At 43.6% G+C, this 26901-nt stretch overlaps 1 protein-coding gene across 4 annotated transcripts in view; it reads left to right on the top strand.

Annotated features, from left to right (window-relative positions):
- The window catches only part of ARNT2 (aryl hydrocarbon receptor nuclear translocator 2), a 119079-nt gene that overhangs the window by 86320 nt on the left and 5858 nt on the right, over positions 1–26901 (top strand). For all 4 annotated transcript variants that reach the window (XM_044279528.1, XM_044279527.1, XM_044279529.1 and 1 more), the window contains 7 exons: positions 5074–5150; positions 7944–8078; positions 8335–8409; positions 13562–13713; positions 24617–24689; positions 24763–24889; positions 26606–26702. In XM_044279528.1, the coding sequence (XP_044135463.1) occupies positions 5074–5150; positions 7944–8078; positions 8335–8409; positions 13562–13713; positions 24617–24689; positions 24763–24889; positions 26606–26702 (736 nt within the window). The remainder of the gene's footprint in view (positions 1–5073; positions 5151–7943; positions 8079–8334; positions 8410–13561; positions 13714–24616; positions 24690–24762; positions 24890–26605; positions 26703–26901) is intronic.

Genomic DNA, 26901 nt, shown 5'->3' with positions numbered 1-26901 from the left:
TTCCACAATTTTGGTTCTCAAGTCCTCAGACAGTTCTCTTCTCCTCTTTCTGTTGTCCATGCTTAGTGTGGCGTACACAGACACACAATGCAAAGACTAAGTGAACTTCTCTCCTTTTTATCTGCTTTCATGTGTGATTTTTATATTGCCCACACCTGTTACTTGCCCTAGGTGAGTTTAAAGGAGCATCACATGCTTGAAACAATCTTATTTATCCACAATTTTGAAAGGGTGCCAGTAATTTTGTCCAGCCCATTTTTGGAGTTTGGTGTGACATTATGGCCAATTTGCTTTTTTTCCTCCTTTTTTTTGTTTTGTTCCAATACACATAAAGGGAATAAACCAAAACACGTGTTACTGCAATACTTTTCTGTGAGAAATACTTCATTTTCTTGAAACATTTCAGGGGTGCCAACATTTACGGCCATGACTGTATGCAGTTCAAAATGAACAGGCTTGGCAGGTGTTGTTCTTGGAGTTCTGTTAGTTATCTCAAAATAGGGGGAGACCGTCATTTAGACGACTGTCTGAACTGGCTGCATAAAGGCAGGCAGCCTAAATTGCACCTATGACCTAACCCACTTTTTTCAAGCCCTAAAGTCTGCTAATACATAATGCCTGGTATATGCACATGGCAAGGCCTTGTGTGCAAAATATATACTTGCATGGGGGCCATAGAGTTCCTAGCATGGAGCTGCATAGTCTCAGTGTGCCCCATACATGTGCAGATAATAAATAGCTGAAATCGGGAGCATACAGAGGTACAGTTTAGGTCTCATGCCCCTCTCTGTGAACCCTGTTCTGATTATGTGCATAAGGTGTTAGAGAGGAGACTCACTGTTCTTCTTCGAATGTGTCACATGTAAGGCATTTACTTCACAATGAGCAACTACTTATCAGGAGGTTGACTTAATGTCCAGTAGAGTGGATTTCTCCCTGGCTGCAAAATTCTCTTTGGCAGTAGGGACAATTTCAGGGCATCAGTCATTCCTGCAGAGCAGTTCATCTAGAGGAGCTGTACACTTAAACGGGTTACCCCATGACTAATGTAAAAAGTGAAAATCAGACATCATTTAGTACATGATAACCTATTTCTAACAAAGCTAGAACCAGCCCTGTACCTCTCTTGGATCCAGAGATCTCCACATTCATTGCTCTGCTAGATTTATATCAAGCTGACAGCTCAGGGGAGTGTCTTTTCTGCTGCAGCTCAGGGGCGTGTCTCAGCTCTCCCTATCACAGCTCAGGGGCGTGTCCCAGCTCTCCCCATCACAGCTCAGGAGGCAGTTGGAGGATGAAACTGAACATGTGCGGCCGTGTCAGTGAGCAGAAATAAGAAATAAGAAAAAGAACAAACAGCAGGTAGCGCTACAAAGATACATTTTATTGAATAACTCAGTGGCTATGCTAAATTTTTATTTACATGCAATTACAAAAGTATTCAGATCCAGGTGCTGGTTTGAAAACTGTAAAATATTTTTCATGGGGCAACCCATTTAAGGGAGTTTTCCCAGACTTGGGTATTGATAACCTTCCCTTGGTTGTTATAGGCACCTAGTAGACCATTTCATAAATCCTCTTCAAGTGCAGATATGGCATGCTCATGGAAAAGCAGTTAATGATCCTGTACATGAAGCCTTTGTATTGCTAGGTGTATTTTATCTATCCGACGTGCTGTACGTGGAGGTATTATGTCATGTGGTAGAGGAACAGTCTAATATTATCTACAGAACAAAGCGGTTCCTGCTGCGATCAGCCAATTCCCACTTCAGATATCATATAGAGCCGTGTGTCTGCAGCTGCCTGTTTAATGCATCAGTACCAGAGAACCTGAGGTGAATTACTAAACTTAATTTATAGTTCTCTAGGTGAAGCATTTTCCATTTGTAACCCCTGTAGCTTCTACTGCTTTAAACATTTGGTTACAATAAGACCAAGAGAAGAAAAAACAGTAATTTGTTATTGGGCGACGTGCTCCTGGCGTCCACCGTGTCTTCTGCTCTCCTTGTATTGAAGGAGGGTATGACTGTTCCTTATTAGAAGAAGAATTACTAGTGGATGGAATACTTATACAGTAGAGTGCACGCTTACTTCAATTGTACTTAATAAGTCAGTTCTATCTCTGGAAAATATTACTGGGTCAAAACAGATGTACTTTTCAGCCCTGACATACCAAGTACATGTTTCTTTATGGAGACCGAAAGAGTAATCAGCACGCCATTTAGCCATATACATCCCACCCCTTTACATGATGGAAGACAGAATTACAGATCACATGACTGTTTTTTTTAAAGGGGTTATCCAAACTGGGCTGAGCTGCACCTAGGCCATGCGATCGATGAGTGTGACATCACTGGCCTAGGAATAGGCCGCAGTACTCATTGAAGCGCTGCAGCCTCTTCAAACAGCTGATCGGCGAGGGTGGCGGGAGTCGGACCCTCACCTATCAGCCCTTTAAAGGTGCCCATGCACTTTAGACTAAAGCTGATGACAATATAGACGATTTGAAACATAATGACTGCTCATCACGTGAAATTTACAACAGTGAATTTTGGCGACCAATGACATACCATCTTTATCTGGAAAGGAGTCGGCTGTGTTTAAAGTCTTCACCCGATAGTAGTGTGAAAGTCTGTCCATCTTATGTGTGATCCTTTTTTAGGTGCTAGCTAATTGGTGGGAGTCCAGCATCCAACACCCCCAACGATTAGCAGTTCTGTGTTCCGTATCGTCAGAAGTTCACAGCACTCTCAGCGTTGTAGTTGACAGCGCTCGTAACGCTGCAGTTGCTAGCCTTGTCCACTACAGTGTTTGATGGTGCATTGTAGTTCCAGCCCTACACAAAACAGCTAATTGGTGGGGGTGTGGGGTGTCTGACCCCCGCCAATCAGCTATTGATAGCCTATCAAGAGGATAGGCCATCACTTAAAGAAGGCTGAAAACCCCTGTAATGGGCAATATGTTCTAAAATCGTTCACTGCTGTGTGTAATGTGTACAGCCCCCTTTAGGCACTAGGAGGCTGTACTGTAATGCATCCATGTCCATGAGAAGATTGTTCACGAGGAGCTGTAATGGCAGCTATTGGTTTCAAACCAATAGAAATGAATATAAATGTTAGGGCCCTTTCACCAAGCTGATCGTCATGTGAATGCGCTACCATACCCTTGCTCGTTCCCGTACATTGATTGCCCTGGGCAAACATGGCATTGATTAGCCTTCAAATGAGCAAGCGCTTGCTTTTCAGCTGAATCTTATATGTGGGCCTAAAAATGATTGCTGGTTGGCAGCACATCTCCCATGGAATGGTGGGTGTACATGGGGCAAGGAGCAACCGATTATCTGGAAGGAAGCGTTTCTTCCCAACAACTGGCTGCTCGTTCAGTGGGGGTGAAGCGCTGCATTTACATGGCTGTTGCGATCGCTTGTCCTCATATAGCTGCATTGTTTCTGGGCAGCAGATCGCTGTTCAGACCGCACGATCTGCTGCCCAGAAATTATAATTTAGCCGTTTGCAATAACGATTGTTTCACCTGATGAACAAGCGTTTCGCTGGTTCATCGGGTGATCTGCTGCACCTTCAGACGGGCAGATCTTCCCTGATAATCTGCCCAACAATCAGGCCGTGTACACCCGCCACTAGCCAGAGATGTGCTGTCTTCATAAGGTAAAGTGCATGGGGGGTAAGCAGCTGTAGTAACATATACAGTATATAAGGAATGTGCCATAGAGCATCCTGCCTGGAGGATATTTATCTCTTTCAGCCATCACAAGCGGATCAGAAAGTTGGAATAGATTGCTATAGGCATCATTTCCTATTCTGTATGCTCTATATTTAACATGACGCAGTAATTAAAACAATTATACGTATATGACATAAAGTATGCACAGCTACAACTCGCCACCGCGTATAACGTATGGTTCCGTTATAGGATACAAGACCAGTCTCCCTGAAGCTCTGTGCAATCTGGGAGATCTCGTAGTAAGTAGTAGTGACGCTGCTCCATGGATTCGTTTTATTAATTAGTATGGTCCATCTTGAAGGCTTTCTATCAACCATGATGGGCCCGGGCTGACTCACCCTTGTGCCGTCAGCACAGAACTCGGAGCCTTGTGAAATGAGCTTGGAAAAATGCTGAAACCAGCTCCCCAGAAAAAAAGATGCATTTTTTCCAAACACATAACAGGAAGTTTAGATGGCTCCAAGCAGTACAGAACTGCATGTGATAAAAATACCTCTAATGAGACACAAATGTGCTCCATCGCCTCTGATCTGCTACCAGTAAACAACATTCTTCAGCAGTGGAACTAGGGACAGCCGCGTCTCACATATCCACAATAGGCTATGCCTGAACTCCTATGTTTTACCATGACGCATACTACCGCTATAGTGTGACACGTTAGTAGGGTCCTCTACATAGATGAGGCATGTGGCATTGTTTCCAATTACAGTTGATTAACACAGTCTTAACAGTAACTCAAGATGATGCTATAAATATGATGTGGGTGTATGAGTGTGTAATACGTCTACGTGCTGTATACATGCACATTCCAGCGCAAGCTAATTTTACTAACAAAACATTTTAAAGGGGTTATTCCATGATGAGTAATGTTAAAAACGAATATCAAATTTCATATAGTACATGCCGGTCTCTTTCTAACAAACTTAGAACCAGTCCCGTCCCCCACATGAATCCAGAGATCTGCCCATTAATTGCTGCAATTGCTCTGTTAGATTTATTTCAGGGGGCGTGCACTTTCTTAGGTGTGTCCTTTCTGGTGGCAGCTGAAGGATTGAACTGAGCATGTATGTCAACTTCAGCCAGCTGGACAGAGAATTTAGAGAAAGGGCAAACAGCAGATGGCGCTATACAGATAGATTTACAAAATTATTCAGATCCAGGTGCTGGTTATAGAATATTTTAATGGAAAGGAACTTAAAATATTTCTATAACCTTGAATATATCACACCATATACAGTTAAAGCGTTTTGTATTTCATCTTGCAGAGTAGGCCTGCTTTTCTTTCTAGCAAACTGTGTGCTATTGTTTTTCTATATGTTTAATTTCTTCTAGGTATGACTATCCCTGAAGAGGATTCCGAGGTTGGACAAGGAAGCAAATATTGCCTGGTCGCTATCGGCAGACTGCAGGTATGCTGGTGTTACTAGTACTACACATATGGCACTATCCATTCTTTTTTTTAAAACATCGAAACCATATTCTTAATGTGAAACAGAACTGAGAAGAACTACTCTTCATCGTTACTTGGCATCATCACATAGTGATTTCTGTTTGAATTGAGATTATGGACAAAAACGATAAAATTAGCTTTTGCCCAGAGTTCATGGATCGTATCCATTTCAAAAGTTCTACTTGGGCCCCCTTTACTTATTTCTATTGATCCAGCTCAGTTTTCTTCCACTGAAGTCAGAACTAAATCCATAGTTTTCTATGAAATCATTCATAATTATCTGGCGCTTCAGTTAGGATGCCGGAAGTCAGATAGCACTAGAAAGAAAAATGTAGCACCCTGGAGCTATCAGTCTGTGGACGTCGGACCTGTGCACTAAGGTGCACTACACATACGTGTTGGTTTCCGCAAAAAAACAACTGGCAGGACACAACTCTTATATGTGCACCCAGCCTTACTGAGTTGGCACTGATCTAGGGATTATCTTTTGCATATCTCCATGTATGTTCTTTACCACGTGCTGCAGACCACCCAGCAATCTGCACAAATGGAGGAGTGACCTATGACAAACCAATGCTGAAAGTAACTTTAGGGGTAGACAAGAAATATGAGCATTAATGCTAAACATGAACCCAAATTTTAACGAGTGACATTAGCCAGCTTTCCTGTATGTACTAGGCCCAATGGGGAGATTTATGAAAACTGATACAAGAAAAAGGCCAAATACCCTTTAGAAATGAGAGCAATGTCCTGATTGTCATGTGCCACTCTTTTTTACTTTTCTTTTTTAATAGTTTTGACCAAAGGCCATATGCCAGGCCAGTTTGTGACCCAAAAATGTAAACTTCAAATGTGTTCCTTAGTCAAGGAAGAGTAGCCATCTAATTACTACTTTACTGGGTTATTTTTACCTCTTAAAGAGGACCTTTCTTGGGTCCAGACATTATAAACTAAGTATCAGGTGTTGGGGACTCGCCCTGGTAGACAGAATTAGCGGATGCAGTATAGAGGCAACAAGAAGTTCTTTGGATCAAACAGTTCAGTGTTTTATTCACACTTTAGGCAAGTGACAAAGCAAGCTGTCATATTCAAACAAAAAGTCACCTTGCAGTGTTGGTGGTAATTCACACCATGCGGAAATTCTGCCTCAAAGAGTCCTTGCTCATAGCAGCACCAACCTGTTTTCACGCCAAACAGGTTGCAAGCCTTCATCCAGACAAAAGGCTCCCAGATCCCAACACAGAGACCTGGCTTCTGAGCCCAGCTGACTATTTAAGGACAGCCAAGTGCTGCCAAAACCGGACCGACACTTAATATCCGGTCCGGTATTTGACCTAACCTGGCTGTAAATCAGCGCAGCAGCACATGTTGGGAGGAAAATACCTGTTTTCCCAGACCAAACCTCTCACTGTGTCACACAGGATACGTAGGACATAGTGCAGGGATCTAACTGAACTTACAATTTTTTCTGGGCGCCACTCGGTTCGCTCGCTGTGGCCCCCGTTGTTCTCCCGCCTGGTATGCTAATTTTAGCATCAGAACAATGAGGAGGAGTCTGGGCTGTAGCGCTGTCCAATCGCAGCAGAGACTATCGCAGCCAGGGAGAAGGTGAGTTTTTCTTTTTCTCCCTGGCTGTGACGCTCTCTGCTCCTCCTCGTTGTTGCGATGCTAAAATTAGCATACCAGGCGGGAGAATACAACGGGGGCCACAGCAGCGAACGGAGTGGCACCTAGAAAAAATAGTAAGTGCAGTTAGATCCCTGCTCTATGCCCTACATATCCTGATACATAGTTTATAATGTTTGGACCCATGAAAGGTCCTCTTTAATAACCAGACTCTACAGACCAACATTTGGTTGATGCTTATTCATTGACTGCACATTTCTATAGTCGGCCTACCCAAATGATTCAGGGGCCTTTTATTTGACTACATTAGGACATTATTTCTATACTGCTTGGAGAATGTGGTGGTGGCTAGGTCTGTGGACATGGTCAGCCGGTAATCATTTATTTAATTATTCTTTTATTTTACAACATCACATCGGGAGACTATTGGTGGTACCTTGAGCTCAATTCACATCTGCATTCTAGTTTCTACTATAATCTGAAATTATTATTCACTGCCAGATCTGTAACAACTCATAACAGTGGTGCCCAACAGTCCCTACTAACTTGTAATGGGGTCTGTCTGGTCTTGCTCCGATGCAGATGTGAACATAGCATAATACATACAGTATATAGTCTATTAGTGGTCTGCAACTAAAGTTGTTGGAAGTGTTAACTTGACAGTCAGCACTTTAAATATACATTATTTAAAGGGGTTGTCCTGCCATTTATACTGATAACCTATCGTCAGGATAGATCGTTAATAGCTGTAGATTTCAGGTATAATCTACACTAGTTTCCTGGCATGGACTATAATAAATATGCCGGGCCAACGAAAGTTTCAAAGTTTTGTACGGTGCTCCAACTTTTACAACTTTTTGACACCAGTATTCTGTCAGCCTACATGCAAACAATAACTCATCAAATCTCTCATTGTGTACTTTTTTCTTAGTCTTAGCATATGGCAGAGTATAGTGAACTATTGTGTCTTCATCCATCACCTAGTTTCTGACCTCCATTGTTCTTCTGCAGTCAGTCAGTCTCGCACAGTTAGTTTCTCATTCATTTCTCACCCACATGCACTGTTCCAGTTGCAATTGTTCCATATTATGTCTGCCGCTCAGTATAAATCAATTTTCTTTTTCAGGTCACAAGTTCTCCTGGGAGCCTGGATATGAATGGAATGTCTCTTCCCACCGAATTCTTATCACGACACAACACAGATGGTATCATCACGTTTGTAGACCCTCGGTGCATCAGCGTAATTGGGTACCAACCACAGGTTAGTGGTGGGACCAGTTACCATGTGTAATATGTCTGAAATGTAACAAGCAGATGTATTTTGTGGGTCATGGTTTATTTTGCTATAATGATTTGTCTCATATCTGGTCTGAGTTTACTGCTGTTTCATGGTCTGTGCCTTGGATCAGACTTTGTACATTTTTGTTGCCTCAGCATAAGTGCAGCATGCTTCACGTTTTACAGAATTTGTAAATTTGTAGATTTATGTAAAGTGCAACTGTTTCTTCTTTGGTTAGGATCTCCTGGGAAAGGACATTATTGAGTTCTGCCACCCTGAAGACCAGAGTCATCTTCGAGAAAGTTTTCAGCAGGTACATGGTGCTGAAGTACTGTGAAAGCAAAGCCATTGTTAATGAAAAGGGTTTTACCGGAGTTCAGTATTCATGGTCTATCAATACACTGCACCCTCATTACAGCATACCAAGCACAGTACCCTTGATTGTACAACGGCTGTGCCTGGTATAGCGTCCCAGGCCTATTTACTTGTATGAGACCGAGCTGCGCCAAGGCCATGTGACTAAAATTGTGATGTCAATGACCTAGGAAGAGGCCTCTTCAAGGTAATAAAAAAGTAATACTTACCTTGCTGAACCCCCGTCAGTCTTGTTTCAACGTCTCACAGACCGCCACTGGTTCCTCTTGACGTGGCCACTGGCTGAAGCATGTCACTGTTACTGCAAATGATTTGCTGAGCAGTCACATTTCCTGCTTCGACAGGGACCCAGAAAGTAGATATTGGAAGGGTGCCCAGGAAGTCTAGGAACGGTAGCAGTGGGGTATAACTGGGGTATTTTTTTATTTTTTATTTTGTTACTTTTTAAGGCCTTTTAATTCCCAGCCATATAACCTCTATGAAACAGATGACAGAACGATTATTTGATTAGGGTCCATATAGATGGATAGATAAATAGGAGATATTACATAGATAGATATTAAACAGATGGATAGATCGATCGATATTAGATGGATAATGTCCAGATGTTGATTTTTAATGACATCTGCTTTGTATAATGTCTTTCCAGTCTGGACACACCTTTTCATTCCATGGTTTTTCCTTTTATTTTCTACATGGAATTAAATAATAAAAACAAAAGTGTTAAACCTGAATATTTTAGATTCTACCAATGAATCCCCTTTTGCTTTGATGACCGCTTTACTCTGTCTGCTTTAAGAAGTAGTCACCTAGAATTGTTTTCTATTAAAGGGAACCTGCCATGCCGATATTTCACTTTTAGCTGTCCACAGACCTTATCAATACAAGCATGTTGTACCCGATTCCTCTTTTCTTCTGTTTTTCCCTTTTATGCTTGTTGAGAAAATTTACTTTATATCTTGCTCTCGCCATACGTTAGTGATCATGTTGAAGTCAAGGAGCCTGGCGCTTGCATCCTCCAAGTCGCGATTGCCACGCCCAAATCCTGCCTCTGGTCCTATGATTGATGCTTCCCAGCAGTGGCCACGTAATCCTCTTGCGTCTGAACATCTTGCTTACATCTCGTACAGGCCCACTTACTGCTCATTTTAGTGATTGGCAGGGATCTCACCACTCTGACCGCTACTGATCAAAACCTTTGCCACATCAAAAGTTTTGCTAAATTGTAATGAAGCTTTACCTCCTTCAGAAACAGGTGATTTTCCTGTTTCTGTTTTTAACTTCCCAGCCTTCCCGGAGCTATAACTTGGTTATTTTTCTATTCACATAGATGTATGAGGACTTGTTTTTATTGTGGGATAAGTTGTAATTTCTAATGGCACCATTTAATATTACATAGGATGTAGTGGGAAGCTGGAAAAAAATTGTAAATGTTGTGGAAATGGAAAAAAAAATGCAGTTGCCACATAGTTTTAGGGGTTTCGTTTTTATGACGTTCATTATGCGGTAAAACTGACCTGTTCCCTTCATTCTCCAGGTCAGTACAGTTACAGCAATACCACATTTGTACAAGACTTTTTTATAGTTACATCTATGAAGCTGTGTGACGGTTCATTTTTTGTGGGGTGATCTAACATAGTAACATAGTATATAAGGCGGAAAAAAAGACATTTGTCCATCCAGTTCGGCCTGTTATCCTGCAAGTTGATCCAGAGGAAGGCAAAAAAAAAACAGTGAGGTAGAAGCCAATTTTCCCACTTAAGGGGAAAAAATTCCTTCCCGACTCCATTCAGGCAATCAGAATAACTCTCTGGATCAACGACCCCTCTCTAGTAACTATAGCCTGTAATATTATTACGCTCCAGAAATACATCCAGGCCCCTCTTGAACTCTTTTAGTGAACTCACTATCACCACCTCCTCAGGCAGAGAGTTCCATAGTCTCACTGCTCTTACCATAAAGAATCCTCTTCTATGTTTGTGTACAAACCTTCGTTCCTCCAGACGCAGAGGATGTCCCCTCGTCACAGTCCTGGGGATAAATAGATGATGGGAGTGATCTCTGTACTGACCCCGATATATTTATACATTGTAATTAAATCTCCACTCAGTCGTCTTTTTTCTAAAGTGAATAACCCTAATGTTTAGATAATCTTTCAGGGAACTGTAGTTGCCCCATTCCAGTTATTACTTTAGTTGCCCTCCTCTGAACCCTCTCCAGCTCTGCTATGTCTGCCTTGTTCTCAGGAGCCCAGAACTGTACACAGTACTCCATGTGTGGTCTGACTAGCGATTTGTAAAGTGGTAGCACTATGTTCTCATCACGGGCATCTTTGCCCCTTTTGATGCAACCCATTATCTTATTGGCGTTGGCAGCAGCTGCCTGATGCTGGTTTCTACAGCTTTACTTTGCTGTTCACTAAAATTCCTAGGTCCTTTTCCATGTCAGTTACCTAGTGTTTTACCATTTAGTATGTACTGGTGACTTGCATTATTCCTTCCCATGTGCATAACCTTACATTTGTCAGTATTAAACCTCATCTGCCACTTATCAGCCCAAGCCTCCAATCTATCCAGATCCATCTGTAGCAGTATACTGTCTTCTGTGTCCATTACTTTACAACATTTAGTGTCATCTGCAAAAATGTATATTTTACTATGCAAGCCTTCTACAAGATCATTAATAAATATATTGAAGAGAATAGGGCCCAATACTGACCCCTGAGGTACCCCACTAGTGACAGTGACCCAATCTGAGTGTGTACCGTTAATAACCACCCTCTGTTTTCTATCACTGAGCCAGTTACTTACCCACATACATACGTTTTCTCCCAGTCCGAGCATTCTCATTTTATATACTAACCTTTTATGCGGTACAGTGTCAACTGCTTTGGAGAAGTTCAGATACACGACATCCATTGATTCGCCGCTGTCAAGTCTAGAACTTACCTCCTATCGTTTTTATTGATTTTTATTGATATTGATTTTGGATGTCTATGTCTTTTTGATCACTTTTTATAGAATTTTTTTTTGGGGGGGGGGCAGTCAAGTGATGAAAAAACAGCAAATTGTCCATTTAGATTTTTTATTTTTTTTTCCCCATTACAATGTTCACCATACGGGATAAGGACACACTTATATTTTATTACCATAGGCATTTTGGGATGCATCAGTACAAATGATCTTTATATTTTGGTTATAGTAAAGGGGGGGGGGGGTAATTTGAATTTAAATACATTTTTTTAAAATATTTTAATAAACGTTATTTTTACTTATTATTTTCTTAAAAGTCGCCCTAAGGGACTTAAACATGCGATCATAAGATTGCTTCTTCCATAGACTGCAATGATTTACCACTGCAGTCTATGGGAGAGTCAATACTTTACTATCATAGGCAGAGCTCCTTAGCATTGTATTGGTTACCACAAAGAATGTACAGTTTTTCCTGATCACCGCGCAGGAAGTGCAGCAGTCCCGAGGAAAGCCGTTTCAAATGCAGTGTTTACTATTGACCACGGCACCTTAAGGGTAAAATGTGTGCCATTGGCGTTATCACTGGTTGCAGACATTTAACTCTGGGTGTCTGCTGTTTAAAACAGAAGCAGAAACCCAGGGGTTGTGGTGCCTGCTTCCCTCATGAGTGGGTGCCATTTTTAAACACTGAAAAGTGTACTGAAAAGGTTAAATTCGAAGTACTCGATCAGAAATCTGGGTGCATCGGTGTCATGTAGGCCTAACAAATCAAGAACTTGCCTTCAGAAGTAGTATCTGGTTTATAGGCAGCTTACTTGCAGTATTTTGTTACATCTCTGATCTATTGTGGAATTTTTTCATGGATTTGCTGTGCAGACTTACATTGCAATGCGATAAAATTTGCTGCACATTTTGTTGTGGATTTACAGGATACGGAGTGCTGTCCGCATCTTTTGCGGCCCCATTAAAGTGAATGGGTCCGCACCCGAGCCGCAGTTTTTGTGGACCCGAACAACGGTCTTGTGCATGAGGCCTTATACAGATGACCTATCCTCAGGATACGGCATCAGTTTCTGCTCACTGGGGGTCCAACACCCAGGACCCTTGCCGATCAGCTGTTTGAGGAGGCTGCACCCTTCTTGTAGCTTACCCTAGCCCAGTGACGTCACGCTCATCGATCACATGGCCTAGGTGCAGCTCAGTTCCACTCAAGTGAATGGGGCTGAGCTTCTATACCAAGCACAGCCATTGTACAGTGTAAGCAGTGAGCAGGCCTCTGTGTTCACCGGACACCATCGCATCGTCCAACAGCTGAGGTGTCGGACCCCATGATCAGATGCTAATGCTGTATCCTGAGGATATGTCATCAGTCAGAAAACCCCTTTAAAGAGACCCTCCCCTCAAATATTTTTTATCACATAGTAATAACCTACAAGTAAATACTGTTTTTTTTTTTAGTATATGTTTTTTAAGTTACTCCATGTATTCTACTTGCTGTCAGTTTTTCAATCAAACCATTTACTGCAACCAGAAAAGTGACTCCGTTACAAGCATATCATCATACATGATGCCAATCAATGTAATGCTCTCCTGTGGGCATCGTTATCGAGGCCTGTCAAGAGAATAACAGAGCTGTCATATGGTTATCCCAATCCTACATCTACTATTACTATTATAGGAGGACTACCCTTCAGATAACTTCATACTTTCACAGCAGCAGTAAACTGATAATGGTCTTATTTGTGCATACTGGTACAGATGGATAATAGTTTGTTTTTAATTTTCATGGCATAGCACTACCAAAATTAAAAACGGACAAAAAAAATAAAAAATTCTATGAATATTCAGTTGATAAATAATTATTTCTGATAGAAGTGTCCCTTTAATATTGTAAGCCTGAATAAACGTCTAACACACAGCCTAACCGGGTTACTGCACTTCCAGACATCTAGAGGTATGGTGAGCATGTTAGGAAAATGACGTGACTCCATTATAAAATAGGTCATATAGAGACTATCCCCTTCTTAGTCCTTTGTAGTTTCAACAAATGGCCGTCTATGCTAGCTTCTCAGTTAGAAATGATATGCTGTGCCTCAGTGTCGTCATTTCTCCCACCAGGTGGTGAAGCTGAAAGGGCAGGTGTTGTCAGTGATGTATCGTTTCCATACCAAGACTCGAGACTGGATGCTACTTCGCACGAGCAGCTTCACTTTCCAGAACCCGTACTCTGATGAGATTGAATACATTATCTGCACAAATACCAATGTGAAGTAAGTAGCCTGCAGGCAATCGGGCCGCCCTTCTTCCCTTACATTCCGATAAATGTAGGCCACACTTTCGATCTACTGGTCCGATACATACTCTTACACATATATATGTAAATGTGCCAACAATGTACACAGTATGGCAGATCTATGAAAATGTCTAAAGGTAAAACTGCCTTTGTTGCCTGTACCAACCAATCACAGTGCAGCTTTCATTTGTCTCGCATACTGTAAGAAGTGGAAGCTGTGCTGTGATTGTGTTGCTATTGGTAACAACAAAGGTTTTAATAAATTTGTCCCATTGCACACAGTGGGGCAGATTTACTAACCCCTTCTTAGATTTACTCAGTGTAACCTTAGGCCAGACCGTCTATAAAGACAAATGTGGTTCATATTTAGACACTTTTGTCAAAAGTTTCCTGCAATTTTCACTGTCACAGCTTATGCCATGCCCGTTTTCCCACTAAGCCACAAAAAGTGTCCAAGAAGCTTAAAGCGGGTCAGGAATGATTTAAAATGGCCGCCAACAGCCTGTCCTAAAATGTGAGCAGGACTGTTAGCTTTCACTTGCCGAGCTGCCTAGGGGGCTCAGGGTGCGGGACCTCACTGCATTCTTGCACTTGCATATACTATATATTAAAGAGGTTTCCTGTCAGGCTGCTCAGCCATAGTGGCATATCGTAGGCAGGATCAAATAATCACCGTCTGTTTTGGAGCAGTGCAGTGAGGCCCCACACCCTCACCAACGCAGCTCTGCAAGTGGAGGCTACCAGTCCTGCTCGTATTCTAGCACTAGGGATGAGCGAACTTTCAAGTTCAGCGTACAAGGTTCGGGATATCTAAGAATTCCATTATGAATTCCGCTACCAATTCCATAACAGGATTCTTAGATAACCCAAACCTTGTACGCCGAACTTGAAAACAGAAGTTCTATCTAGGACAGGTTGCTGGCGGCCTATTGAAAATCTTTCCCAGAGAACCCCTTTAATAAATGTGGTGCATAGCCCGTGCACCAGAAATCTGGCAGTTTGTAAATCTGCCCCAATGTGCGCAGCTTTGTGCATTTTCATGCAGACACAATGGAATCCAAAGGCCTGCCTCACTATTGTCTGTCAGCCAGACGTGGAATGTCTGTTGATGGCTGCAAGGAATATAGCTGTGACACTTTGGAGCACCAGATTCAAAGTGTGTGTGGATAGCTTTAGGCTGTAGCTGACGCATGCAATCTTTTACTGGTCCCAATAAGACATATAGTCATGTATTAATACAAGCAGTCAAGGCTGAGTATGAAATATGATCCCACACATGTTATATACAGTCTGTAAGCAATTAAAGAGTGTCCACAAGTATTAAAGAAGTATATAAAAGCGCTGCAAAGAGACCATTCACCAACTTAATGTCCGCATGCTTTCATACACATCACTAAACTGTAAGATGACTTCCAGTGGCCATAAAAATGATGAGAGCTTTGCATTGTTGTAATAAATAAGGTATGCAGATCCAATTTTAATAGATTTTTGTCGGTCTGTAGCCAGACTTGTTTAATAGAGCTGTACTGAGATCTCCACATTGTGCTGACTCTTCAGTCTGTCACACAAGCCTGTGACTGTGCATTCAGTTTCTCCTGGTTTTATATGTTGACTACATAGTTGACTCTTCCTATGTACATCGAATCATATGGACAGAGTATTTCAGTAATGTATAAGAAAGCATTTCAGACACAAGTGCAGCACAACTGCATAATATACAGTCTTCTAGTAAGCACACATTAGGCCCCTTTCACACGGGCGTTGCAGATTGGGGCCGGATGCGTTCAGGGAAAATGGTGCGATTTGACACTAAAACAAGTCAGTTTTCACAGCGATTGCGTTCCATGTTTGCGTTTTTTTCTGCGCGGGTGCAAAACATTGTAATGCGTTTTGCACGCGCGTGAGAAAAATTGGCATTTTTGGTACCCAGACCCGACTGGACTTCTTCACAGAAGATAGATTTTATTATTTTCCCTTATAACATGGATATAAGGGAAAATAAGAGCATTCTTAATACAGAATGCATAGTACAATAGCGCTGGAGGGGTTAAAAAAAAATATAGTTTTTTTTAACTCACCTTAATCCACTTGATCGCGCAGCCGGCTTCTCTTCTGCCTTCTTCTTTGAGGAATAGGACCTTTGATGACGTCACTGCGCTCATCACATGGTCCATCACATGATCTTTTACCATGGTGAAGGATCATGTGACGGACCACGCGATGAGCGCAGTGATGTCATCAAAAGTCATTTTCCTATGCACAGCACAGCAAAGAAGAAGACAAAAGAGATGCCGGCTGCGTGATCAAGTGGATTAAGGGGAGTTAAATTATTTTTTATTTTTTTTAACCCCTCCAGCCCTATTGTACTATGCATTCTGTATTAAGAATGATATTATTTTCCCTTAAACCATGTTATAAGGAAAAATAATAATGATCGGGTCCCCATCCCGATCGTCTCCTAGCAACCGTGCGTGAAAATCGCACCGCATCCGAACTTTCTTGCGGATGCTTGCGATTTTCACGCAGCCCTATTCACTTCTATGGGGCCTGCATTGCATGAAAAAAGCAGAATATAGAACATGCTGCGATTTTCATGCTGCATCACAAGTGATGCGTGAAAATCACCGCTCGTGTGCACAGCCCCATAGAAATGAATGGGTCCGGATTCAGTGTGGGTGCAATGCGTTCACGTCGCGCATTGCACCCACGCGGAAAACTCGCTTGTGTGAAAGAGGCCTTAAAGGGAATGTGTCATCTGGAAATGACCTACTGACCTAAATAGTTATTAAATAAAAAGAAAAAAATAAGTTATATTAAGTTTAAATCACCCTCGTTCCCAATTTTACATATAAAATATATAAACCATAAATAAACATATTACAGTGCAAACTATTAAAGTGCAAACTATTAAAATATTTTTAAAAAATCTCCTATGCTGTGAACGCCATAACAGAAAAAAAATAAAAATAAACATGAGATTCGCTATTTTTTAGTCACCTTGTCCCCCCAAAAATAGGATCAGACTGTTCAACTATGGGCCGGACGTTCCATAAAATGCAGAACACACGCTGCTTGTTTTATTTATTTTTTGCGTGATATCGAATGGTATCGAGTAGTGCAATACTTTTTCATGGTATCGAAATTGAATTAAAATTTGGGTATCGCAACAACTCTAGTACAATGACCTCTGCACAGGTCACAGAGCATGCCTAGAAACCTCCCCTATAGAAGTCAATGAGGTCCCCTCCTGACCATTGTGTCTATGGACCATGGGGCTGTCATAAAGCAATTTTCTTAATGCTCTGTAGATGCTGTAAAAAACAAATCGGGCAAGATGGCCGCCCCCATAATAATGTTCAGAAAACAGAATAAAAACTCTTTAATCAGAAAATAAAATCAGAGTAGAAAAAAGGAGATGTGTTGCTATCTGGTTTTAACTGGCAGATAAAATATTTGGTAATTGCAAGTTTAAAGCAGGGGCCCATGGCCCTAAAGTGGCCACTATAGTGCTGGATACTACGCTGTCCGCACGCCACCTGTATCTCCCCTAATGCTCCTGAGGAATTGTGGGGCTATACCCATAATGAAACGACACTGGGGAGAACTGTATGACCCATGTATGATCGGCGGTGTGCCTGCTAGCACTGCTGCAACATACTGATGATTAGCTCTGGCTGTAGCATACTGCCGACCTGCTGCACCTATTCATACCACATATGCAGTTTCTATATGGGTTAATATATGCTACTATCTACCCCTAGCCTACAAAAGTACCCTCATAGCCTGAACACTTTAGCTTAGGGCTGTGGGTCAGTTTTCTGATTTTAACATTCCAATCAGGCTAGATTCACATTAGGTACACTCTAGGCACCAAACCCAATCATCTAATATTCATTTATTAAAGGGGTGTCCTGGGAATTGAATATTTCTCGCCCATATTCATTGGGGGACACAGAGACCTTGGGTATAGCTATGTCCTCTAGGAGGCGTTGACACTAGTAAAAGCTGTTGGCTCCTCCCCTGGCAGCTATACCCCCTCCAGCCTGGAGAGAGAGCTTCAGCTTCAGTTTTTTCTAGTGCAATCCACCCTCTAGGGTTGTTGGGTTGATAATTCTCCGCAGGTTCCTTTTGTATACAGGACCTCTGTTCCCAATCCACCCCCAGGTAGTTTGGTTGATAAGCCCCCAACTGCGCAGTCCGTGACTGCTAGGGGCGATTTTCTAATGCGTATACCTGCGCGTAAGCGGACCACAGCAGGTCGTCTTCTCCTTGATATCTCCACACCCCCTCCCTTCCTCCCAGGGTCACGCTCAGGTGCACCCTCTCTCACGGGAGTGGGTCCGCCCAAGGGAGGGGGGGTGAGGAGAATCACTGATTCGGGCCTTGACGTGAATCCGAATCAATCCCCTTAGGTTGCGTCTACGGTGGCCAGTAGCACTCGTCGTGGGCATTACCCCCTTCCTTAGGCGGTATAATTGCACTACTACGATACGGTTTTCACCTTTATACTTTGTTCCCTGCCATAGGTGGACTAGGTACAATAACACTATTTTCAGTGCATTCCCCCTTCTGTAGGTGGCGGAATTGTACCTCCACTGGGTTCAGTACCTGCCATATTCATTAGCTCCTTCCATTGGTGGAGCGATTCCATTCTCACTGGTTACAAGGGGTACTGTATACATTACCTCCTTTCTCGGGTGCTAATTGCTCTCCCACAGGGTACAGGATTGCCATAGGCACTAGTTCTCACCGTGGGTATTAACCCCCCTTCTTGGTGGGGTGTCTGCCTGTGGCACCAGTTTGGATACGGTCCGACTGTCGCACTATCCTTCCTTAGGCGGAGTGTTGCGCGTCACTGTTCTTACTACTTGCCTTACCCTCTTTCGCTAGTGATCACTAGCGGGGGAGTATCTGTACATCTTCAGATTCTGCAATTCAACTGCGCCACGGCTCTAGGTGCCTGCGCTTATTTCATTAGGGGGCGTGGCAACAGTCGGTACTTGACGGTGCTCGGTACGCTTACTCTAGTACTATATGAGTCCCGCCAGTGCATACGGTGGCTATTCCTCATTGTGTTCCTTTGGAGCTGGTTTTGGGCAGGATTATAACTCCTGCCCAAAACCACTTGTGTCCTAGAGACTCCCATCTCTATGGGTTTCCATTGTCCCAGTCGGTGACGGTATTGTCCGCATCAGTAGTGGTGCGTACACCATTGCACATATATGGTGATTACGTGCCAACGGGCCAAGTGTTACACTGACTCCTTACTCTCTTCCACCATTCCTGATGTGGGAAGTGTTTGGGTTGGCACTCTGGTTTAGCTTTGCAGCCTGTTCAGCCTGTGCGGGTACTAGCGTTCGCAGTCGCTACAGTGGGGCATTCTATCAGGTAGGGGTTCTACCCTGACGCTTGCTGGGCAGTTGTTCCTGTTCAGCGCCCCTCCCGGGTGGAGCGTTTAAAGTTAGCTCTCCTTCCCTGGGGCGGTATGGTACCGTGGCTTCTACCGGATGCGTCTACGGTATGGGGGTCCTGTAGTAGCCGTTGCGTAATCTGGCTCCTCCTGTACGGCTCCTTCGTCAGTTGACGGATTCTTCTGTCTCCGTATTCGGTGGCGTACGCTGCATAGGCTCCTCCTTTGGCGGAGTATGGCATCACTGCTATCATCCGGTGGCTACTTCTGTGTACTGCTGGTCTCGGATGGGGAACGGGCTTCGTCCTTCCCCCTTTCTCTTTCCGTTCTTCCTTCTCTGGCTCGGGGTTCACGGCCATTCCGCAAACCTTGGTGGTTCCTCTGTTGCTACTCCCCCTCATCTATGTGATGCAGAGTTTTTGGTTCTGTGGTCTTTTCTTTTTGTTTCGGTCTCGTTCCGGACCGACTGTTGGCCTGTGACGTTTCTTATATTCCTCCTTCTACAGGTGACTCCTACCGTTGGTCCTGGGCGCGCTACCAGTGTGTACCACTACCTCTCTTGATACTTGACTGGTGTCGGCATGTCTGTCCGATGTAGTCATACCTTTTCACTGCGCATTCCGTGGCTAGACTATGAGACTCCCCACGCCAGGATGTGCGGGGGTGCTGTCGCGTCTGTTGATGGAGTTTTGTTCCTGGAACGGGACACCCCTTCTATTCTTCCTCCTTGAGGCAGAAGTTTTTCTCTCTAATCTTGGTTTGGTTGTTTGCTTCCGTCAAGCGGTTTTGCTACACCGTCGATACACGGTCGCTAACGGAATTCTTCCGTCACTGATTCTCATATCGTCACTACTTTTGGCTATCCAATGTGTTGATTCCTGGCTTGCGGTTGGACATGCCTCATTCAGGCAGCTTCTCAGTCTCCCGTCAAACCTGGTCGGCTCGGGGGGACATTGGTGGACCACTTCCGTTTCCGTGGAGCGCTTCCCCTTAGCAGGGATGGATCCGGGGTTTTTTGCTTGGGCTTTAGTTCTTGGCTGGGTAGGTTCGGCACTGTGTGGCCTTCCAGCGTCCTCTGACCCACCCGGGGTCCACAATTCCTTCCTACAGGGAATGGCCGTATGGTTCCTCCATGCCGTCCTCCTTTTACCGCCTTGGGATCAGACCTTGATCTTTTTAGCACTCCGGAATTCTCCCCTTGAACCTGTCCTGGTTCTGCCAGGGGTAGGAGCTTCCCTGGGGCCGTTCTTCCTTTCTCCCGACGGTGGTCTCTGATTTTCATCTCAATGAAGAATCTGGCCTTCCATCACTGCGTCCCTCCCCTTCACACCCTAGGGAAAGGGAGTTGGGTCATTTGGCCGTTGTCAGGGCTCTGACTGTTTATTTGCCAGCCTCCAGTTCCTTCCGGCGTACGTGCTCGCCTTTGTTTTTGTCTTTCCGGAGGGTCCTCGCATAACATTGGCGGCCTCCAGGGTGTCAATTGCACGTCTGCATTTGTTTGAACTTTCTGTCCCCGGGGCAGGGTTCCACCCTTCAGTGTTGCGGCTCCTTCACCAGAGGGGTTAGCGCTCTTGGGCTCGGATGGTTCAAGGTTCAGCCGTGCAGTTGTGCGGGGCGGCTACTGCCCTCCTTCCGCTCATTCACAAAAATTTGCCAGGTGCATACTTATGCATCGGCGGGCACCGCCTCTGGAAGCTTGGTCTTGCAGGCAGCAGTTCTCAGTTGCCTGCAGGGGCGCTGGTTCCATGGGTCTGTGTTTCTTCCCCCCCCTTGTGGACTGCTCTTGGACGTCCCAAGGTCTCTGTGTCCCCCAATGAATATGGGCGAGAAAAGGAGATTTTTGTATAACTTACCAGTAAAATCTCTTTCTCGCTCTTCATTGGGGGACACAGCACCCACCCAGTATTGTTGTTTGGTCACAGTTGTGGCAGTTGATGGTTTGAGCCCGTTGGGTCCTTTGCCATGGTTGGTGTTCCGTGTTTTTTCTTAGCTTGCTTCTCCTACTGCTTCTCACAAACTGAAGCTCTCTCTCCAGGCTGGAGGGGGTATAGCTGCCAGGGGAGGAGCCAACAGCTTTTACTAGTGTCAACGCCTCCTAGAGGACATAGGTATACCCAAGGTCTCTGTGTCCCCCAATGAAGAGCGAGAAAGAGATTTTACTGGTAAGTTATACAAAAATCTCCTTTTTTGACCTTTCCTTAGGATAGGTCATCAATATCAGATTGCAGGGGTCCGACTCCTGAGACCGCCACCGTTCAGCTGTTTGCAGGAGCTGCTGTGCACCGGAACCAGGCACTGGAACAGCTCCATGTACTGTGTGGAGGCCATGCCTGGTTTCTGGAGTGCCACTTTAACTGTGCTGTGCTCCTGCAAGCAGCTGACCATGGGGGTGTGAGAAAGATGGACCCCTGCTGATCTGATATTTATGACCTTTCTTTAGATGGGTCCCAGAAAAAAATCCTTTACAGGATTTTTAGCCATGTTATGCCACTTTCTGATACAGCTTCACAAATGACAAGTCCTGCATTTATTCATTTCATCAAAAAATGCAGGTCCACAAGTCAAAGCAGCATAACATAGGGAGTGAAATGATTGCTACTCACAGTTCCTTTGGTACAAATGATACCTTCAATTCTTTATTAACATCTTTATAAGAACTCCGAGTTTTTCCCCTCTCCTCCCCAGACGCTATGTTTCGGAGGACATGCCCCCTTCACCATGCGTCCTGAAAAGAGGAAACCACTAGGTTAAACAGCATGTGCATGTGGCATCTCGCAATCATTATAATTATACAAAACACATTGGTGTTGCGTTATCAAAACTAGTGTAAAGGAAAACTGGCTTAGTTGCACATGGCAACCAATCAGATTGAACCTTTCATTTTTCAAAGTTGCTCTGAAAAAAAGAAAGGTGGAATCCGATTGTTTGCTATCAATGACTAAGACAGTTTTACTTTGGAGTATCTTTGAGAAATCTCCCCCATTATCCCTAGAATATAAAAGTAAGTTTAGGCTAAAAGCAAACCAGGGCTGAGAGAAATCACAAATATACTCGAAAATCACACACCTCATTCAAAGGCATTGCCTCACTTCAGCAAATGGCATTTATCATGTAGATAAAGTTAATACAGGCCACTTACTAATGTATCGTGTTTGTCCATCACATTATACACTACTTGTTTCCATGGTTATGACCACCCTGCAATCCTGCCGCGGTTGGCGTACATGCATACTATAGAAAAAAGCACTAATTTATGTGCACGCCCACGGTTCTGGCCACCAGGAAGGCGAGGCCTTTTCCTATAATGTCCAACCTCGACCACCACTGATGGATTGTGGGGTGGTTGAAACCATGGAAACAAGCAGTGTACAGGGTGATGGAAAAATTTATCCAGCCAGCAAAAGAGTGTGTGCTGCTGAGCTGATTTGCAGCCAGGTGGGGTCAAATACCAGACTGGATTTTAATTGCCAGTCCGGGTTTTTTGCAGCACCTGGCTGTCCTTAAATAGGCAGCTGGGCTCAGCAGCAGTATCTTTGTGTTGGGATCTGAGGCTTTGTGCCAAGTTGGAGGGATGAGACCCATGGGCCGAGGAAACAGGCCCCCTAAAGCCTGCCGTGGACTGCTTGAGGCAGAACTGACATCAAGGTGACTTGTCTTGTATAAACTTTCCAGTTTGTGTGAAGTAACACCAAGATGTACTTTCCATTGTGTGTGAAGTAAACACCAAGACTGCAAAGTAACGCATTGTTTTGTGCATTTGCCTCAAGTGTGAATAAACACTGAAGTTTTGAGTTAAGAACTTGTATTTTGCCTCTGTACTGCATCCGCTTACCCTATCTACCAGAGCGAAACCCCACAGTGCCTTGTATTAAAGGGGTTCGGCAAACTGATCTATCCTCTGGATAGATCATCAGTATCTGATTGGTGGGGGTATGATACCCAGGACCCCCGCCGATCAGCTCTTTGAGAAGGCATAGGTGCTGGCAGTAGCACCGCGGCCTTCTCACTGTTTACTGCAGGCCCAGTGACGTCACGACTAGTATCAATGGCCTGGGCGGGGCTAAGCTCTGTTCACTTCAATGGAGCCTGCGGTCACTGGGCCTGCGGTAAACAGTGAGAAGGCCGCGGCGCTACTGCCAGCGCCGCTGCCTTCTCAAACAGCTGATCGGTGGGGGTCCCGGGTGTCAGACCCCCGCCGATCAGATGCTGATGATCTATCCAGAGGATAGATCATCAGTTTAAAAAAACTGCAGAACCCCTTTAACTTCCTCTACATGATAAATGCTATTTGCTGAAGTGAGACAACCCCTTTAACCAATTGGCTTTCCCCATAGCACTTATTTTTCATCTTTTCTTCTTTCTCACACCTTCCTCCCTGTTCTTCCCCTTTAAATAATACAGGTATATCTTAATATTCAATTTGTGGTCATGTAATCACATTCTAATTTCTCTCTTCATTTGGCCAATATGCCATTCACCATGGGGGCATTATTAACATTTATTATTAAAGCGCCGTTCATTCCATAGCGTGGCACATATGATAAGGGGTGCACATACATAATGCAGACAATTGTACTAAGCATAAACAAGACGAGTTACAAACTGGTACAGGAGGAGAGAGGGCCCTGCCCGTGAGGGCTTACAATTCAGCCCCCATATATCATTTTTAGTTTTACAAGTAGCATCCCCTTATATAGGTATTTTATACTAACTGGACATGTCCTGCCTTTGTGTCACTTGCTAGTAATCATGACAAGTTTTTGGCCTCTGGATGTAAATAATTTTTTTACTGAAAGCAAACATAGATCTTAAAATGGCGATTAGTGATGAGCGAAGCAACTTTAGATGCTACATCCGAAGTCGCTTTGCTAAAAAATTTGTTATAATACTGTACGGAGATTCTTCTCCGTACAGTATTAAAATGTATGGGCTCCGATGAGCCGAAGTAAGTTATTCACGAAGTAATTGAAGGTAATTGATTATTACAGTGAAAAAACCTTGGAACCGAACTCTGCTTTAGTTCCAAGGTACCACTCGGAACCGAAACAGAGTTCGGTTCCAAGTTTTGAAGTAGTTTTTCACTGTAATAATCAATTACTGAAGTTATTCAACGAAGTCTCTCGCGATTTCATGAATAACTTACTTCGGCTCATCAGAGCCCATACATTCTAATACTGTTCGGAGATGAATCTCTGTACGGTATTACAATTATTTTTTTTGAGAAGCGACTTTTAATGTAGCATCCAAAGCTCGCTTCACTCATCTCTAATGGTAGAGCTCAACATACATTAGAAAGCTGTTGAATTATACAATATTTAATCTAAACTGGAAGAGCCCTGTAAGATCTGCGCCCTGGACACTACACTGTATGACCGTGGGCACCAGCAATGGTGTTTATTTGGCTCAGTCATGTAACCTATCCGTACTGTTGTAGCCTACAGTATTTCCACAGCTGTTTCTGTGCTCCTAGGCAGGTCCAACAGCAGCAGGCCGAACTAGAGGTTCATCCAAGGGACAGCCTATCCTCCTATGACCTGTCACAGGTGGGTATCTCTCACATACTCTTCCCAACCCATCCTCATGCTGTGTGCGCTGACATGCTTTGTGTCATTTCAGGTGCCTGTCCCAAATCTTGCAGGAAATGTACACGAAGGTGGGAAGTCTGTGGTTGATAAGACAGAATCCTTATTTTCCCAAGACCGGGACCCAAGGTTTGCTGAGATGTTTGCTGGAATCACAGCCTGTAAGTCGTCCATTTTATCCCTTGGAACCAGTCAGACAGCTTTTACAGCGTCATTATAGGGCATACAGCTCGTCTGTGTGCCGTCAGGATAACTTCTTGCACTTGCCTTTGACGCCTCAGTACCTAGAGGGCTATCAGTGTTCATCTTTTTTATCTTGACCATAATAGAGTCAGTCTGCCTACTTTCAACAATTTATTACATCTTTAAAGGGATTACGTGATCTTAGATACCTATCAAGTTCAGCTCAGGACAGTTGAGAGCATGCAATAGAATTCAGGGACCCCAGGGATCTTGGTTATGCGTGTTTTCAATAAGCATTTATATATGTTTGTAAATGTAGTTAAAGGGTCAAATGCCGAGTCTTCATTGAGAAGGAATGTAATGTAAAATATCCAAAGTGCCTTCTGCTAGCCTCCTTGTCGCCATCAGTGCATAGTTGTAGAGGTAACGGGGGTCTGTGTCTCGGATAGAATTAGGGGGTAACGTCTGCAAGACATCTGAGCGCTTGTAAATTATTTATATGCCGTTAGTGAAGTTAAATATATTGAGGGTCGATTTAGTACTGTGACTGCTGGAGGTTGATTTATTTTACTGAGATACTGATGATCTCTGCAAACCTAACATACATGTTAGATGTATTTAATTTCCACAGAAAAATCACCCAGATATTTTGCTGCATAAAATTCAGCATTTAAAGGGATTGTCCATGACAGGCCATCAATATCTGATTGGTGGGGATCTGACACTCCACACCCTTGACAATCAGATGGTTTAGAGTAGCTCCAGAAGTCGGAGTAGCACTGCTCCCATTCACTTCAGTGTAACCAACGCCATCCACTACACAATGTTTATAGCTGTATAGTTCCGTGCCACATTCTGGTGATGGAGCTACTCTGAAACCGCTGATCGCTTGAGGTTTGGGGTGTCGGACACCTGCCAATTTAATTTTGATGGCCTGAGGATAGGCCATCAATATTACAATCCTCGAAAAACCCCTGTCTTTTTTGTTTGTCTTCAGGTGACACTGAAATGTATTCATTTTCTTTATGAATATGTTGTCAGCTGTTAAATGCCACATATAAACCAGTAGACTAAATGGTAAACATTTTTGACAAGCTGTGAAGCTGCGTTTTCATTCTGTTCCATGAATAGTTTACGTCTATAATACAATTTGTAATATATCTTATTACAGAAAAATGCCTCTTTTCCAACTACTTCCTATACTGATATCTGAGTGTTCACTGTTAAAATCTGTACACTGGACTCCATACAGGTTACAGGTGCTGACCAAAGTGATGGTAGAGAGACACAAAGATGCTGTGACTTCTACTGTCTCACACCAGTACTGGAATCACAGCTACTCTGCTCACTACTGATGCATAATATCTTACATGCTGCCTCTGTGTATTAGAGAGTGATAGATGAGCAGAATCTCCTCTAGTTTTAGTGTGCTGTGTAGGGAGACATCACAGCAGCTATTTAGTGTTCACTCACTCTGGAGCTGAGCTCATGGGTAAAAAGGCAATAAGAGACAGAACCTCCAGAGAGGCAAACGTGTAGAAAAATGCTAAATATATTCATATACATTGATATAATGGCCAGATACAGTGTTACTCTTCATCTATGCACACATTACAGATTATTCTGAAAAGTCTGAAATGATAAGTAGGCTTTAATTAGTGCGGGTATGTGTGACTTCTTTTCTACTCCATCAGCTGAGAAGAAGATGTTGTCAGCATCCAGCAGTGGGACTCAGCAGTTATACTCAACAGGAAGCCCCTTCCAACCTGGCCACAGTGGCAAGACCTTCAGGTACTTACTCGTAACTTACTTTTACTGATCTGTGGACCTGATAGAAGCATGCAGATGAATACATTATTAAATGGGTTCTACAGTTTGTTTTAACTGATGGTCTATCCTCTGGATAGATCATCAGCATCTGACCGGCGGGGATCCGACACCCGGGACCTCCGCCGATCAGCTGTTTGAGAAGGCAGCGGCGCTCCAGCAG

The sequence above is a fragment of the Bufo gargarizans genome, chromosome 2 (genome assembly GCF_014858855.1).
Source record: "Bufo gargarizans isolate SCDJY-AF-19 chromosome 2, ASM1485885v1, whole genome shotgun sequence".
NCBI lineage: Eukaryota > Metazoa > Chordata > Amphibia > Anura > Bufonidae > Bufo > Bufo gargarizans.
Note: the sequence above shows the minus strand (reverse complement) of the source record. Positions and strands in the feature narration are given on the sequence as shown.